Genomic DNA, 16982 nt, shown 5'->3' on the forward strand with positions numbered 1-16982 from the left:
ACTCCCCCCCAAAAAGATTGAGGTAGGGTGGCATTTTACCCCAAGTTACCCTACAATTGACCCGTGTTAGACTTAGCCCCACTCTCCCCTATGCACGCATGGTGAATTGTGACTCGATTCAGGAAACTAGGCGTATGTCGCAATTCACAACTTCACAGGAGAGCCGTTTGAACATACATTTTTTTTTTAACAAAATGTGTTTTTTGGCAGAAATGCCTTCTCGAACATGTGAACTTTCATGTGCCTTAATAACAAACTTGAATGCCATCTGTAAATACAATTGTTAAATTACAAGCCTTGTTGGTTAACTTCTTTGGGGTAGGGGGCAGCATTTTCACTTTTGGATAAATAGCATGCCCAAATTCAACTGCCTGCTACTCATCCCCAGAATATAAGATACGCATATTATTAGTAGATTTGGATAGAAAACACTCTGAAGTTTCTAAAACTGTTTGAATCATGTCTGTGAGTATAACAGAACTTATGTAGCAGGCAAAACCCAGAGGACAAACCATTCAGAATTCTATTTTTTTTAGGTCACTGTCTTCTCAATTATTTTTCATTGGGAAACCAGATTTCTAAAGGACTTGTTTGCAGTTCCTACCGCTTCCACTGGATGTCACCAGACTTTGGAAATTGGTTGAGGTTTTTCCTTTGTGTAATGAAGAAGTACAGCCATCTTAAATGAGAGTCACTTGAAGTAAATTGTGAGAGAGGCACATTAACCAGAAAATTTGCGTCAGTTTCTTTTCTTTTTGTATTGAACACAGATCCTCCCGTCTTCAATTTGATCGATTATTAACGTTTAAAAATACCTAACGTTGTATTACAAAAGTAGTTTGAAATGTTTTGGTAAAGTTTACATGTAACTTTTGAGATATTTTGTAGTGACGTGGCACAAGTTGGAAGCTGTGTTTTTCTGGATGAAACGCGCCAAATAAATTGACATTTTGGATATATATCGACGGAATTAATCGAACAAAAGGACCATTTGTGATGTTTATGGAACATATTGGAGTGCCAACAAAAGAAGTTCGTCAAAGGTAAGGCATGAATTATATTTTTATTTCTGTGTTTTGTGTCGTGCCTGCAGTGTTGAAATATGCTACTCTCTTTGTTTACTGTTGTGCTATCATCAGATAATAGCATCTTATGCTTTCGCTGAAAAGCCTTTTTGAAATCTGACATGTTGGCTGGATTCACAACAAGTGTAGCTTTAATTTGGTATCTTACATGTGTGATTTAATGAAAGTTAGATTTTTATATCATTTTATTTTGAATTTGGCGCTCTGCATTTTCCCTGGCTATACGATTGCGTCCCACCTACCCCAGAGAGGTTAAGCCACAGAAAAAGTTAGCAACCTTCCCACTAGCCATTATTGGCTGAGATAATGAGTGTGCTGGACATGCCAAGAGAGAAGTTCAAATTGGTCTGCCACATTGAAGGTGTCTGTCTATTTGAGCTCGTCAGTCTGTGTTGGTAATCCTGTCGAACGCGGCTTTTTATAAAATGTATTGTGTAGTGGAGCTGCATAAGTGTTGCTCTCCATTTTCTGGAGGATCAAGTTTTTGAAATCAGTGGAATTAGAATATGATAACTAAAGAGATGGAGAAAACACCTGTCTCCGGATCTTCAAACTAAGGGCATTCCCGACAGAGAGACACGTCCATGATGCATGTTGATGTATGCAGGGAAGATAGCTAGCTACATTTTCATATATTACACGTTTCAAATTTTGACAGAAAGTGGTTTAATTTCAATCTAAAGTGTTCTGTTAGCTAGCTAGGTTCATTGTTTACCTACAGTTGAAGTCGTAAGTTCACATACACTTAGGTTGGAGTCATTAAAACTCGTTTTTCAACCACTCCACACATTTCTTGTTAACTAACTACAGTTTTGGCAAGTCGGTTAGGACATCTACTTTGTGCATGACACAAGTCATTTTTCCAACAATTGTTTAGACAGATTATTTCACTGTATCACAATTCCAATGGGTCAGAAGTTTACATACACTAAGTTGACTGTGCCTTTAAACAGCTTGGATGATGATGTCATGGCTTTAGAAGCTTCTGATAGGCTAATTGACATCATTTGAGTCAATTGGAGGTGTACCTGTGGATGCATTTCAAGGCCTACCTTCAAAATCAATGCCTCTTTGCTTGACATCATGGGAAATTCAAAAGAAATCAGCCAAGAACTCATAAAAAAAATGTGTAGACCTCCACAAGTCTGGTTCATCCTTGGGAGCAATTTCCAAAAGCCTGAAGGTACCACGTTCATCTGTACAAACAATAGTACGCAAGTATAAACACCATGGGACCACGCAGCCGTCATACCGCTCAGGAAGGAGACGCGTTCTGTCTCCTAGAGATCAACGTACTTTGGTGTGAAAAGTGCAAATCAATCCCAGAACAACAGCAAAAGACCTTCTGAAGATGCTGGAGGAATCAGGTACAAAAGTATCTATATCCACAGTACAACAAGTCCTATATTGATATAACCTGAAAGGACACTCATCAAGAAAGAGGCCACTGCTCCAAAACCCCCATTAAAAAAGCCAGACTACGGTTTGCAACTGCACATGGGGACAAAGAGCGTACTTTTTGGAGAAACGTCCTCTGGTCTGATGAAACAAAAATAGAACTGTTTGGCCATAAGGACCATCGTTATGTTTGGAGGGGAAAGGGGGAGGCTTGCAAGCCAAAGAACACCATCCCAACAGTAAATCACGGGGGGTGGCAGCATCATGTTGTGGGGGTGCTTTGCTGCAGGAGGGAATGGTGCACTTCACAAAATAGATGGCATCATGAGGAAGAGAAATGGTGTGGATATATCGAAGCAACATCTCAAGACATCAGTCAGGAAGTTAAAGCTTGGCCGCAAATGGGTCTCCCAAATGGACAATGACTCCAAGCATACTTCCAAAGTTGTTGCAAAATGGCTTAAGGACAACAAAGTCAAGGTATTGGAGTGGCCATCACAAAGCCTTGACCTCAATCCCATAGAACATTTGTGGGCAGAACTGAAAAGGCGTGTGCAAGCAAGGAGGCCTACAAACCTGACTCAGTTACACCAGCTCTGTCAGGGAGAATGGGCCAAAATTCACAAAAAATTCACCAAAATTCTAATTATTGTGAGAAGCTTGTGGAAGGCCCCCCGAAAAATTGGACCCAAGTTAAACAATTTAAAGGCAATGCTACCAAATACTATTTGAGTGTATGTAAACTTCTGACCCACTGGGAATGTGATGAAAGAAATAAAAGCTGAAATAAATCATTCTCTCTACTATTATTCTGACATTTCACATTCTTAAAATAAAGTGGTGATCCTAACTGACCTAAAACAGAGAATTTTTACTAGGATTAAATGTCAGGAATTGTGAAAAACTGAGTTTAAATGTATTTGGCTAAGGTGTATGTAAACCTCTGACTTCAACTGTAGCTAGCTAGCTATATGTCTTAAGCTGAAGTGTACTGTTGGCTAGCTAGCTAACTTTAGCTGGCTGGCTCCCTAGCAGAGGTTATTATTAGTTTCCCAGACCTGTTTGCTTTTCTAGTTAGAGCCTAATGTTAGGCACTGTTGGCACTTTGTTCATTGTTGTTTAACTAGCTAACGTTAGCTGGCTGGTTCGTTAGCTAATGTTACGTGACGTGTGTACAACACCTTTTGAATATGGCCGGTGTCAGTAAATGTCTGCAAAAAAGCATAATGAAATTGTTGCCAGCAGAGCTGGTTAGGCTGTTTTCATGTTATTTAGAGGTAAACAAATCATTGGCCAGAGCGTCAAGTGTGCGCTCCGAGAGTGAAATGAGATGGGTGGGGCTAGAGCTTAAGAAGGTGTGAACGATGCTGAATGGGTGTAGACAAAGAGGAGCTCTTCACTAGATACCAAAACATTCAAAGGCGATTTTCTCAAAAGTGAGATTTTCAAGTTGATCAACTTTCAAAGCAGAATTGCTTACCCATTGTTCCTCAAATGCAGTGTATGATATGCCATTTTGTAGGTCTGAGTCTCTACTTTTATCCAATGTAAAAAACACAATTTCACATTTTGCTACATAAGACCAAATCCAGGTGGTGAGTCACAATTGTAAAGTGCTTCACCATGATGCTGCTAAAACAATAGTGCAGTTCCCACATATTTAGGAGTTGATACCATCACCAGATACACAGGGAATACATTACAAAGGTTGAAGAAGCAATACTCCAAGCAGCAGCTCCATATTGTCAGACATAGAGAACTGATACTGTATACTGGTTGTTGGGGTGGGATTGGCTTCGGGGGTCTGTGGGTGGCTATTGATCATTTTATTGGATCCCTCAGGTATTACTAATTGTCAAGAAGAATTATGGTCCTAATCGGATGTTAGGTACAATATTTATTTTATATTATATGAATACTGTACATTAAAAATGGCCAATTTGGGTGCAAACAATTAGCTTAATTTCTCAGAGATCAAATTATATATTAAATAATGTCACAGGAATGCTAATCTGATCTTTTTCTAGCTACAGAAACGATTTCAGAGCAATCTGCGATGGTGGGTGACATGGCTTGCTAAAATTACATGGAATGACCCATTTCTCTTTCCACCATACTCCCCTCTGTTTCTCTCTCTCTGTGTGTCTCTCTCTCTGTTAGGGCCATGCGATGAGCAGCAGGCAGACGCGTCTCTCTCCACTCCCTCATCCCTCTCCCTTTGAGTTATGTAACCGTTCCAGTGGAAGCAGCCGTTCGACCCCAGCGCTCCATAAACCCGATCTCTCATCCTGCTCTTCCTCCCCCAACTCCTCCTCTTCCTCAGGGCTAGAGTTCACCCTAACACCATGACACAGCTGGCTGCCTGTAACACCCCTCTGAGGATGACCTCCCGCCTCACACACACACACAACAATCCCAAGTATGGAAAGACAGATGTGTTATTTTAAATGTATGACATTTGCAGAAACTTGGGACATTTTAAACTGACTTAAGTCTCCTCCCTACATGGAAAATTACTAATCGCTGATAGGTAGGACGCTCACACTTTCGCAAAATGTGAACCATAGGCTATGCATTGATGCAGTTCTGCATATAGAAGAGCAGGTATGTGTCTGTGCCGTGTCTGTGGATCTGTGCATCTCTGTGTGTGTGTGTGTGTCTGAGAGAATACAGACAGAGGGATCTGTGGAGACAGCGGCTGCCACAGGCGAGGGGGGCACAGACTGGTTATATAAGGCGGTAGTCTGGTCTAGTCTGCTGCCTTTGCCTGGCTGTATACAGGTCCAGGGGAGAGGCAGGGGCACCCAGCTACATCATCCTGTACTATTAAACTGCCCTGGGGTTTTGGCACACACACACACAAATGCATGTACACAATACACACTTCAATATGCATGCAGTGCTTCATAAGCGCCAGGTACACGTCACGTGACCAAAACATCACCTGTGACTACCACTAACTGCTTAGGCATATGTAAACACCAAATACAGTTTGTGTGTTTTTAAGTGCAACTGTCATTGTCATCTCAAAAGAGGCGACTTATCATTAGAAGAACCTCCCTCGCAACACTCACACTTCTGTCCGCTTTTAAGGTGAACGCATTGCACTCACAAATGTACCAGGAAACCAACTGCCCACATGAACACAAGTGTTACCTTTGACTGCAGGATATGTGTCACTCTTGTGTCACTCAGCTCAGGCCTTCAGCTTGGGTGCCTCTGCTCTGTCAGGGTTGGCAGTCTCAGCCTCTGGCATTGGGCATGACTCTGCCTGTCTGCCACAGTCACCCTCACTAGCCTCTCTTTCCCCTCGCTCTCTGTCACTGCGGTAGCCAGTCAAGCCACATACTGCTGGCTGCCTCTTCCATGTGGGTCAATGCAGCATGTTATCTCCTAACTGTTGACACAGACAGAACAGGCCCTGGTCACTATAGTGGCTTGCTTTGTCCTGTATCCTCTAGAAGTAATACATATGATAAGGTATAGAATATAAACTAAAAGGCAGGCATTCAATGACAGCAGCAGCAGACCATTTTTCTTTAGCACAATGTTAAATGCTACTTCCTGAGCACAGGGCCTAAGCGGATGGAATGCTATGTGTTTATAACAACATATTTGGGGAGTACACTACCTCTCGTGTCCTCCCTGAGAAAATGTCACCTTTCCGCACATCACATTGGGTTTGGCCAACATATAACCAAAGCACGTTTCTAACATGGGATTTGGAGTAGAGTCTCCTTAGCTGTGACACTGGTACAGCCACATAGTGTCATCTAACCCTCTTAATGACCTGGGTCACTATTACGGGCAGATTGTGTGTCATGTTGATCATAAATCAACAATACATTTGAACTGCTACTTAGATGTTCTATGAAATAGTGCATGTTAAAACATTCAGGGAAACAAGAAACTGCTGCAGACCATTACATCAATGGAGGGTGTTTTGACTGATCGTCTGTGCAGCCATTCATAACCAAGCATCTGGCTCATTTGTATTTTTCTACTGTATGAGACCCAGTCTTGTAGGAAACTGATAGACTACTTCATTGCGTTTCCAGTGCTGACAAGAATTATCCCCTAAATATACAGATAACTACACGAAATCCAACGTCAATCGAGTTAGAATTGATAGACCAAAGCATGTTAACGTAGAGGGTAAGTGGGCTACAACCCAAAATAGATGCATTGATACTCTTGCGTAACGGACCCAGCCTATTGCTGCACCACAACGAAATGCAAGCAGCTTTCAAGCAGCAGGACACCTGTGCACAAAAAACACTACCGTCATTATTCCTGTTACATTGGAGCCTACAAGTCTCCCGGAGCTAAGAGGCTAATTGTAGCCTATTGTTGACGGTTCCAATTTTTCGGAACCAGTGAGATTATTTCATAATCTCCTAAAGCAAACCGAAACACAAAGTGAACACGTGACCATATGCATGCAAAACTGTTGTACTGACGTTTCCCCCCTACCTTCCGACTGTTCCGGTATTGACCCACATGCCACTCCGCGCGTAGTTCGACCAAGCACGGGAGACGAGTGGAGACAAGAAGATTTGGCAACTAACTCAAGGGCCTTGAGAGAACTAACGTCAGTGTGAATGTTGCACAAAAACTCAGCGCTGTCACAAAGATAGCATCTTCCTTCTTCTCGCTGTTCTCTTACAATGATTCCAGGCTGCTCACTAACTCATTTGCATCTAGCTAAAGCACTAACTCTGAACTTTTACCTAAAACTGCTGTTATTTGGTGAAATATTAACCATTGCTAGTTCTAACTATGTCACCTATGAGGCACCCGTCTGTGTTTTTGTTTCTCCAGCTGATTTCTTCTAAAGCACACCCCCATGGGTCTGCGTCATGATATCGGGATGGATGGGAGCCAATGGTAAGGAGCTGAGCTCTTCCTGTTACCGCCCCGAAGCAGTTTCCCCGCCCCGTTAACTCGAAACTTCTGTCTTCGGTCTTTCTGCTTCATTAACAGCAATGCCACAAATTCAACCTGTGTCTTTTGACGCACACTGTAGATGTAAACAGTCAGGTTGAACTTCTATCATTTTGAAATACTTGACACAGTCTATTACACAGTTCTTGATGTCACATTACTTTATCTAATATTGAAAGCTAACCAAATTACTATAGGGTACTTCACTCGCCAAAAACAACACAAAAACATTTCAAATTCAGTTAAATGTTTGCCAAACATCACTGTGAGGCTCTCTGGCTAGTTATGTACGTTCAATGGTATGGCAACTACATACCACACACAGTGACACCAACAGTCATGTGCTCAGCCACCGCTGTAAATATAGGAGCGCATATTGTAGATGGCACTGTAGATGAGAAAGGTAAGCCTCCCCACCTGTATAATGAATTAGCCATTCTTTTGCCATGGACGGAACATCTGGGAATTCAATGCCTGGAATGTTAAGCTTTGCCACAGGGGAATAAATGCCCAAAATAAAAAAGAATCTAACGGAATGCATTACTTTGTATTTTCATTATTAGGGCATAGATTTAACACTTAACTACCCATACACTGTGACCAGACAATGTGTCCTGTGGGATGTTCATTTTGGCATCGCAGGTCATAAGGTCATTACTATGGCCTATTCATGACAGTGCTGAAGTTGACCCAATATTGACAATGTGCTCATCCGAAACCTGCGTGTCCAATGTTTGATCAAACACTATAACCTTGTCCAATATTCAAAGTAAAACGCCTGTGGTCATACACACTTATGTATGCATAGTCCAAAATGTAGGTGCTTGACTAATGATACATACAAGCACAGAAAGGCTCTCACACTGTATGCTACTAATTACCTTCTTTAATGAAATCAAACAGGACCTGAGGAAGATGACCTCTCACCTCTTGATGAAAATGTTGTCATTAAAGGTGGGAATTAGGACCAACATTTAAATGAGCTACCCAAAAAGCCTTCTCTACTGCAGTGTTTCCCAACCCTGGTCCTCAAGTACCCCCCGGCAGTACACCGTTTCGTTGTAGCCCTTGACAAACACACCTCATTCAACTCATTGAGGGCTTGATGATTAGTTGACAAGTTGAATCAGGTGTGCTTGTCCAGGGTTACAATAAAACTGTGTACTGTTGGGGGTACTCGAGGACCAGGGTTGGGAGACACTGCTCTACTATGTATAAGGAAAAGGCTGACATCTCCTGGTGGATCTAGCTACTGCATGTTCCAAAAGAAAGGCTTGAGGAGTGTAGCCTGTTATTGCTAGGGAACAGCTTAGTTTACGCCCCCTGTTCCCACAGTCTTGTCAATGCATTCACTCAGCCCTGTCCGTCAGCCGACACACACACACAACACACCACACACACACACACACACACACACACACACACACACACACACACACACAACACACACACACACACACACACACACACACACACACAAAGCCCTCACCATACAGGAGTGGGAGCAGTAGAGGTGCAGGGGTAAAATGATAGAGGAAGTCATGCCAAGCCAGTAAAAAAAAAAAAGCCATATTACAACCTATGTTGTGATAATTGCGTTGTTTTCTCTATAACCCATTCGTTCATACGCCACCGTGATATACAATAAGGCTGTGACAACAGAAAGACAACCGTCACACAGTGGCAGAATAAATGAAACTACACATGTCACAAAAACGGAGAGCAACATCTGTTCTGTGAAGTCCACAAAGCAAATATTGCATGTATGGGGCCTCCCGGGTGGCGCAGTGGTCTAACCCAGAGATTCTGGGTTCGTGCCCAGGCTCTGCCGCAGCCGGCCGCGAGCGGGAGGCTCATGGGGCGAAGCACAATTGGCCCAGCGTCGTCCGGGTTAGGGAGGGTTTGACCGGCAGGGATATCCTCGTCTCATCGCGCACTAGCGACTCCTGTGGCGGGCCGGGCGCAGTGCACGCTGACCAGGTCGCAAGGTGTACGGTGTTTCCTCCGACACATTGGTGTGGCTGGCTTCCGGGTTGGATGTGCGTTGTGTCAAGAAGCAGTGCGGCTTGGTTGGGTTGTGTTTCGGAGGACGCATGGCTCTCGACCTTCGCCTCTCCCGAGTCCGTACGGGAGTTGCAGCGATGAGACAAGACAGTAACTACTACCAATTGGATACCACGAAATTGGGGAGAAAAAGGTGTAATATATTTAAAATGAATAAATAAATAATAATAAACATGACTTGCAGCATGGTCAAGTAAGTTAATGTTTTCGACAGTTTTACTAAACAACTACTGATTTAGAACCCCCAACTCAGCACAAAGACAAATGGAGCACTGTCTAGCAAAACGGTCTATGGCTCTGTCATACAATACGCTTTCAGTTATAATTGTCATGGTCTACCGAGCTAAAACGTTTGCCAGCCTAACTTCCTCACATGGGCATCAATGAAGCAGCTAAGTTAGCTAACTAGTTAACTTGTGCCTACTAGGCTACATCTAGGCCACATATTGAACTTCAATAGTCTCAGGCCAGCGGCCTAACATACTAAATGATCTGAATCGGAAGAGACAGAGGGGCGCTGTTTCCCTCGCTCAGATGATTTCTCCGGTGAGATTCAGCCACTTGCTAATTGACTGAAAATCATGAAAACACAGTAATACATTTTTTTTTTTTTTTTATTGGTCAAATATTTGGAGAAGCCTGGCTTCCCTTGGCATCCATGAATACATGCCACTGACTGGGAGTGCCTATAGCAGTGCCCACAGCAGCCAGTCCTGAGAAAGTGATGCCCCCTGGCCCCTCTGGCATGGCTCAAATGGAACGCCATGAATGATGGGGTTGGAATGTTGCATAAAACGGGGGGTCTTGGTTTTGCAATAGAATTTGTAAAGGCAGCGCTTGTTAAGGAGAGACCTTGCGAGCGAACTTTCAAATGCATGCTGTGTTTGTGGCTGCCCTATTTCAGTTGCAAGAAGCACTAGGCTTGTATCAGTGTTTTATGACTATGTTATTAAAATTGCAGGCCTGCATAACATTATCTTTAAATGTGTGTGTAAATGTCTCCTTGCTGGTGTACTGTCATGAACTGTGGGTTGAGAATGAGATGAGGCCATAGATCAAGGAAGGGAGTTATATTATCGAAACAAAGTCAATCCTTTAAAAAAAACACAAGTATGCTTAATATGCTCTGCCATATTTGTTGATTTAGCTCTCTTCAGTGCGCGAGGACACATACACACACACAGAGACACACACACACACACACTACATCAAGGGTTGGAAAACATACTGTATTCCCAGGCTGCTGGAGCAGTAGGGGTGCTTGGATGACCGGGCCACAGAGGTCAGTAGACACTGAACCCGTCTCTGTTATACTGTATGTTCTAGTAATGTCTGTATCTCATTCTCTCTGTGCCCAGAGAGCTCCTGACCCCGAGACATACGCCCCAGAGCTCACCAAAAGGAGCCACATTCTTTCACACACAGACACTACTCTCCGAACCCTGTCAGCTCACTCCAAAGCCCATACTGGAGCATACATCTAGCTGTCAAAACACCAAGCATCTTCCACCACACCCACAGAGAGCTTCCCTCAGACAGACACTATGCGATAGCCAGCGGCATCATCCACACTCTGACACAAGTAGGTCAGTGCCAAAGTGGGCCATCCAACAGTCCCCCAACACTAGAGGATATTTCGAAGTCAGTAGGGAGAGAGCTTGTTTTTTTCTTGGACAGGGAAGTGGAGGTTGCTGCTTGCTTGTCCTCCGGGAAACTTAGAGGTCAAGGGTGAAGGGTGACGATGGTGTTACTGGAGGGGCAGGCGACCTTGTGGAAAAGAGTGAAGCTGGCATTCATAAATACGCACGCACGCACAGGCACACACACACGCCGCACTGGGTCTGAACCCCCCTGTGCAACTGGGTCCTGGACTTACTGATAGGCCAACCCAAATGATGAAGGTAGGCAACAACCTCCACCACGCTGATCCTCAACACAGGGGCCCCACAGGAGTGCGTGCTCATCCCCCTCCTATACTCCCTGTTCACCCATGACTGTGTGGCCACGAACGTCCACAACTCAATCATCAAGTTTGCTGATAACACAACAGTGGTTGGCCTGATTACCAACAACAATGAGACAGCCTACAGAGAGGAAGTGAGGGCCCTGGCGGAGTGGTGCCAGGACCATAACGTTCCACTTTAAATGACTTTCAGCTCATAAAGCCTTCATAATGCCTTCATAAACACTACATAACTGTTACAAAGCATCTATAACTGTATGCCATGCTTTATAAAGGGTTCATAAATGTGGCATAACTGTGTCACATAATCATCAATGTCAACTGTAACATTAAATCAAACTTTTTGTCACATGCGCCGAATACAACAAGTATAGACCTTACCGTGAAATGCTTACTTACAAGCCCTTAACCAACAGCACAGTTCAAGAAGAGTTAAGAAAATATTTACCAAATAAACTAAAGTAAAATATTATCAAAAGTAACACAATCAAATAACGAGGCTATATACAGGGGGTACCGGTACAGAGTCCGTGTGCAGGCGTAGATTTTAGTTGAGGTCATTTGTACATGTAGGTAAGGGTGAAGTGACTATGCATAGATAATAAACAGCGAGTAGCAGCAGTGTACAAAAGAAATGGGGGGGGGGGGGGGGGGGTCAATTTAAATAGTCCGGTGGCCATTTGAATTTGTATTTATTTTTTCAGCAGTCTAATGGCTTGGGGGTAGAAGCTGTTAAGGAGCTTTTGGTCCTAGGCTTGGCACTCCGGAACCGCGTCTATGACTTGGGTGACTGGAGTCTATGACCATTTTATAGGCTTTCCTCTGACTCTGCCTATTATATAGGTCCTGGATGGCAGGAAGCTTGGCTCCAGTGATGTACTGGGCGGTACGCACTATCCTCTGCAGCGCCTTACGGTCAGATGCCAAGGAGTTGTCATACCAGGCGGTGATGCAACCGGCCAGGATGCTCTCGATGGTGCAGCTGTAGAACTTTTGTGGATCTGGGGACCCACGTCAAATCTTTTCAGTCTCCTGAGGGGGAAAAGGTTTTGTCGTGCCCTCTTCACGACTGTCTTGGTGTGCTTGGACCATGATAGTTCATTGGTGATGTGTACACTAAGGAACATGAAACTCTCGACCCACTCCACTATCCCCCCATCGATGTTCAGCCCGCCTTTTCCTGTAGTCCACGATCAGCTCCTTTGTCTTGCTCACATTGAGGGAGAGGTTGTTGTCCTGGCACCACACTGCCAGTTCTCTGACCTCCTCCATATAGGCTGTCTCATCGTTGTCGGTGACCAGGCCTACCACTGTTGTGTTGTCAGCAAACTTAATGATGGTGTTAGAGTCGTGTTTGGCCACGCAGTCGTGGGTGATCAGGGAATACAGGAGGGGACTAAGTACACACCCCTGTGGGGCCCCAGTGTTGAGGATCAGCGTGGCAGACGTGTTGTTTCCTAACCTTATACCTGGGGGAGGCCTGTCAGGAAGTCCAGAATCCAGTTGCAGAGGGAGGTGTATAGTCCCAGGGTCCTTAGCTTAGTGATGAGCTTCGTGGGCACTATGGTGTTGAACGCTGAGCTGTAGTCAATGAACAGCATTCTCACATAGGTGTTCCTTTTGTCCAGGTGGGAAAGGGCAGTGTGAAGTGCGATTAAGATTGCGCCATCTGTGGATATGTTGGGGTGGTATGTGAATTGGAGTGGGTGTAGGGTATCCGGGAGGATACTGTTGATGTGAGCCATGACCAGCCTTTCAAATCACTTCATGGCTACCGACATGAGTGCTACGGGGCAGCAATAATTTAGGCAGGTTACCTTCGCTTCCTTGGGCACAGGGACTATGGTGGTCTGCTTGAAACATATACACTACCATTCAAAAGTTTGGTAGTCTTCCAGAACAGCTGGTGCTCTCGTGCATGCTTCAGTGTTGCTTGCCTCAAAGTGAGCATAAAAGGCATTTAGCTCATCTGGTAGGCTCGCGCCACTGGGCAGCTCGCGTCTGGGTTTCCCTTTGTAGTCCGTAATAGTTTTCAAGCCCTGCCACATCCGACGAGGGTCAGAGCCGGTGTAGTAGGATTCAATCTTAATCCTCGATTGACGCTTTGCTTGTTTGATGGTTCGTCTGAGGGCATAGCGGGATTTCTTATAAGCGTCCGCTCCTTGAATGCGGCAGCTCTAGCCTTTAGCTCGATGCGGATGTTGCCTGTAATCCATGGCTTCTGGTTGGGATATGTATGTACGGTCACTGTGGGGACGACGTCCTCGATGCACTTATTGAAGAATCCGGTGACGGGTGGTATACTCCTCAATGCTATTGGATGAATCCCAGAACATATTCCAGTCTGTGCTAGCAAAACAGTCCTGTAGCAGTCCAGTCCCTCCCCTATACCCTAACCCCTACCCATCTGACCACTTCCTTATTGAGCGAGTCACTGGTGCTTCCTGCTTTAATGCTTGCTTGTAAGCAGGAATCAGGAGGATAGAATTATGGTCAAATTTGCCAAATGGTAGGTTGGCGGGAGCTTTGTACGCATTTCTGTGTGTGGAGTAAAGGTGGTCTTGAGTTTTTCTTCCTCTGGTTGCACATGTTTGGTGTGGTAAAACTGATTTAAGTTTGCCTGCATTAAAGTCCCCGGCCACTAGGAGTGTCGCTTCTGGATGAGCATTTTCTTGTTTGCTTATGGCCTTATAGAGTTGGTTGAGTGCGATCTTAGTGCCAGCATCGGTCTGTGGTGGTAAATAGATGGCTACGAATAATATAGATGAGAACTTTTTTGTTAGATAGTGTTGTCTACAGCTTATCATAAGGTACTCTACCTCAGGCGAGCAATACCTTGAGACTTCTTTAATATTAGACATCACGCACCAGCTATTATTGACAAATAGACACACACCCCCACCCCTCGTCTTATCAGACGTAGCTTCTTATCTGTTCTGCCAGCCGGTGCATTGAAAATCCCGCCAGCTCTATGTCATCCGTGTCGTTGTTCAGCCATGACTAGGTGAAACAATAGATATTACAGTTTTTAATGTCCAGTTGGTAGGATAATCGTAATCATAGGTCATCAATTTTATTTTCCAATGATTGCACTTTAGCCAGTAGAACGGATGGCAGGGGGAGTTTACTCGTTCGCCTACGTATTCTCAGAAGGCATCCCGACCTGCAGAAGTGGGGCAGAAGTGTCTGGGATCCGTCTTTTCTTCACACAAATGAAGGGGATTTGGGCCTGTTCCCGGGAAAGCAGTATATCCTTCTCATCGGACTCGTTAAAGGAAAAAGCTTCTTCCAGTCGAGGTGAGTAGTCACTGTTCTGATGTCCAGAAGTTGTTTTCAGTCATAAGAGTTGGTAGCAGCAACATTATATACAAAAAATATGTTACAAACAATGCAAAAAAACGAACGAAATAGCACAGTTGGTTAGGAGCAAGTAAAATGTCAGCCATGCTCTTAGGCGCCATCTTAACATACCAACTATGTCGAATATGATATAAACATGTACTTTATGAAGGGTGACATGTTGAGTTGAAGGACAGCATATACTCTAAAGTGAAGTTATGTTAGTCACATTACACCTAATCTCGTTCGGTTAGTGCTATCCGAGATCGTTGGGACGTCCCTCCCCTAAACCCTAACCCCTACCCTAATCTTAACCATTACCTTAACCTAATCCAAACCTTAACCATTTTACATTTCAACTTCAATTGGGTAGGGACCTCCCAAGGATCCCCGAATGGCAGAGAAACAATCACATTCCCAGATAAGGTCTGCTGGACCAACACATCAAACTTGGCCTTTGTTAACCAATACAGAGTGCCGGTAGAATCTCCCGGCGCATTACTCGTTGGCTTAATCTACCAACCAATCATCTCCCACAACACCTTCCCCCATGTGTCTTGTGCATGATATCGGTGCGACATCTTGTCAACAAAGAGATTGTGTTTGTAACTCTTATTGGGATGGTTTTCCCCACAAGCGTGACACACATTGAGCACAGCACAGACGGTGGAGCCACTAGCTAGCTAGCTATGTCCTTTGCTAATAAGATAGCTGGAAGGTAGGACCCGGACCTGTTTGTTTTATCCCTTGAGGCCAGGGGGAATGGCTTCCACTAGATAGCACAGCCACAAAGTCAAAATTGGCTAATATCGTAAAGATTTATGAAAACAAAAATTTGCTTTTTGGTCTTAATTTAAGGTTAGGCATAAGGTTATCACTGTTTTTAAGGTTAGGATTAAGGTTAGGTTAAAAATAACATTTTAAGAAGATACGTTTTGGAAATGGGCGGGGTTTAGCCATAATTATGACTTTGTGGCTGTGTTAATTAGTGACGACCAGGGGGAATGTTTTTACTAGCCTGATGACAAATACTTTACCTAGTAAGGTCACACCCACAGAATAATATGGTCACACCCACTAATGCCAACTTTGACTGGTTGATATCCCAGGCTTATACAGTGCATTCGGAAAGTATTCCGACCTCTTGACTTTTTCCACATGTTGTTGCGTTACAGTCTTATTCTAAAATAGATTAAATCGTTTTTTCCTCATCAACCTATACACAATACCTCATAATTACAAAGCAAAAACTGAAATAGCACATTAACATAAGTATTCAGACCCTTTACTCAGTACTTTGTTGAAGCACCTTAGGCAGCGATTACAGCCTTGTGTCTTCTTGGGTATGACACTACAAGCTTCGCACACCTGTATTTAGGGAGTTTCTCCCATTCTTCTCTGCAGCTCCTCTCAAGATCTGTCAGGTTGGAAGGGGAGCATCGCTGCACAGTTCTTTTCAGGTCTCTCCAGAGATGTTCGATCGGGTTCAAGTCCGAGCTCTGGTTGGGACACTCAAGGACATTCAGAGACTTGTCCCATAGCCACTCCTGTGTTGTCTTGGCTGAGTGCTTAGGGTCATTGTCCTGTTGGAAGGTGAACCTTCACCCCATTCTGAGGTCTTGAGCACTCTGGAGCAGGTTTTCATCAAGGATCACTCTGTACTTTGCTCCGTCCCTTTCCCTCCCTCTGACTAGACTCCCAATCTCTGCTGCTGAAATACATTCCCACAGCATGATGCTGCCACCACCATGCTTCACCATTGAGATGGTGCCAGGTTTCCCCCAGACTTGATGCTTGGTATTCAGGCCAAAGAGTTCAATCTTGGTTTCATCAGACCAGAGAATCTTGTTTCTCGATGAAACAAGAATCTTGTTTCTGTGCCTGGACACAATCCTGTCGCTGTGCTCTATGGAAAATTCACTCAACCTCATGGCTTGGTTTTTGTTCAAACATGCACTGTCAACTGTGGGACCTTATATAGTGCCTTTCCAAATCATGTCCAATCAAGATCGTTTACCACAGGGGAACTCCAATCAAGTTGTAGAAACATCTCAAGGATGCTCAATGGAAACAGGATGCACCTGAGCTCAATTTCGAATCTCATAGCAAAGGGTCTGAATCCTTATGTAAACAAGGTATTTCAGTTTTGTTTTTTTAATACATTTGCAAAAACGTCTAAAACGCTTCGC

General features: G+C 44.1%; 1 protein-coding gene across 3 annotated transcripts in view; it reads right to left on the reverse strand.

Annotated features, from left to right (window-relative positions):
• Positions 1 to 16982, reverse strand: part of LOC111957764 (rho-related BTB domain-containing protein 2-like) — an 88116-nt gene that overhangs the window by 52626 nt on the left and 18508 nt on the right. Inside the window, exons 1-2 of one of the 3 annotated variants that reach the window (XM_070436981.1) lie at positions 6957 to 7297; positions 5640 to 5880 (exon numbers count right to left, since the gene is read on the reverse strand). The exons of 1 other annotated variant lie outside the window; for it this stretch is intronic. Coding sequence is in view for 1 of the 2 variants with exons in the window: in XM_023978745.2 (XP_023834513.1) it covers positions 6957 to 6985 (29 nt within the window). In the remaining variant the exon portion in view is untranslated. Of the gene's footprint in view, positions 1 to 5639; positions 5881 to 6956; positions 7298 to 16982 lie in introns of those variants that run through there. One more of the 3 variants, XM_023978745.2, reaches the window with a different exon arrangement.

The sequence above is a fragment of the Salvelinus sp. IW2-2015 genome, linkage group LG33 (assembly GCF_002910315.2).
Source record: "Salvelinus sp. IW2-2015 linkage group LG33, ASM291031v2, whole genome shotgun sequence".
Taxonomy (NCBI): Eukaryota; Metazoa; Chordata; class Actinopteri; order Salmoniformes; family Salmonidae; genus Salvelinus; species Salvelinus sp. IW2-2015.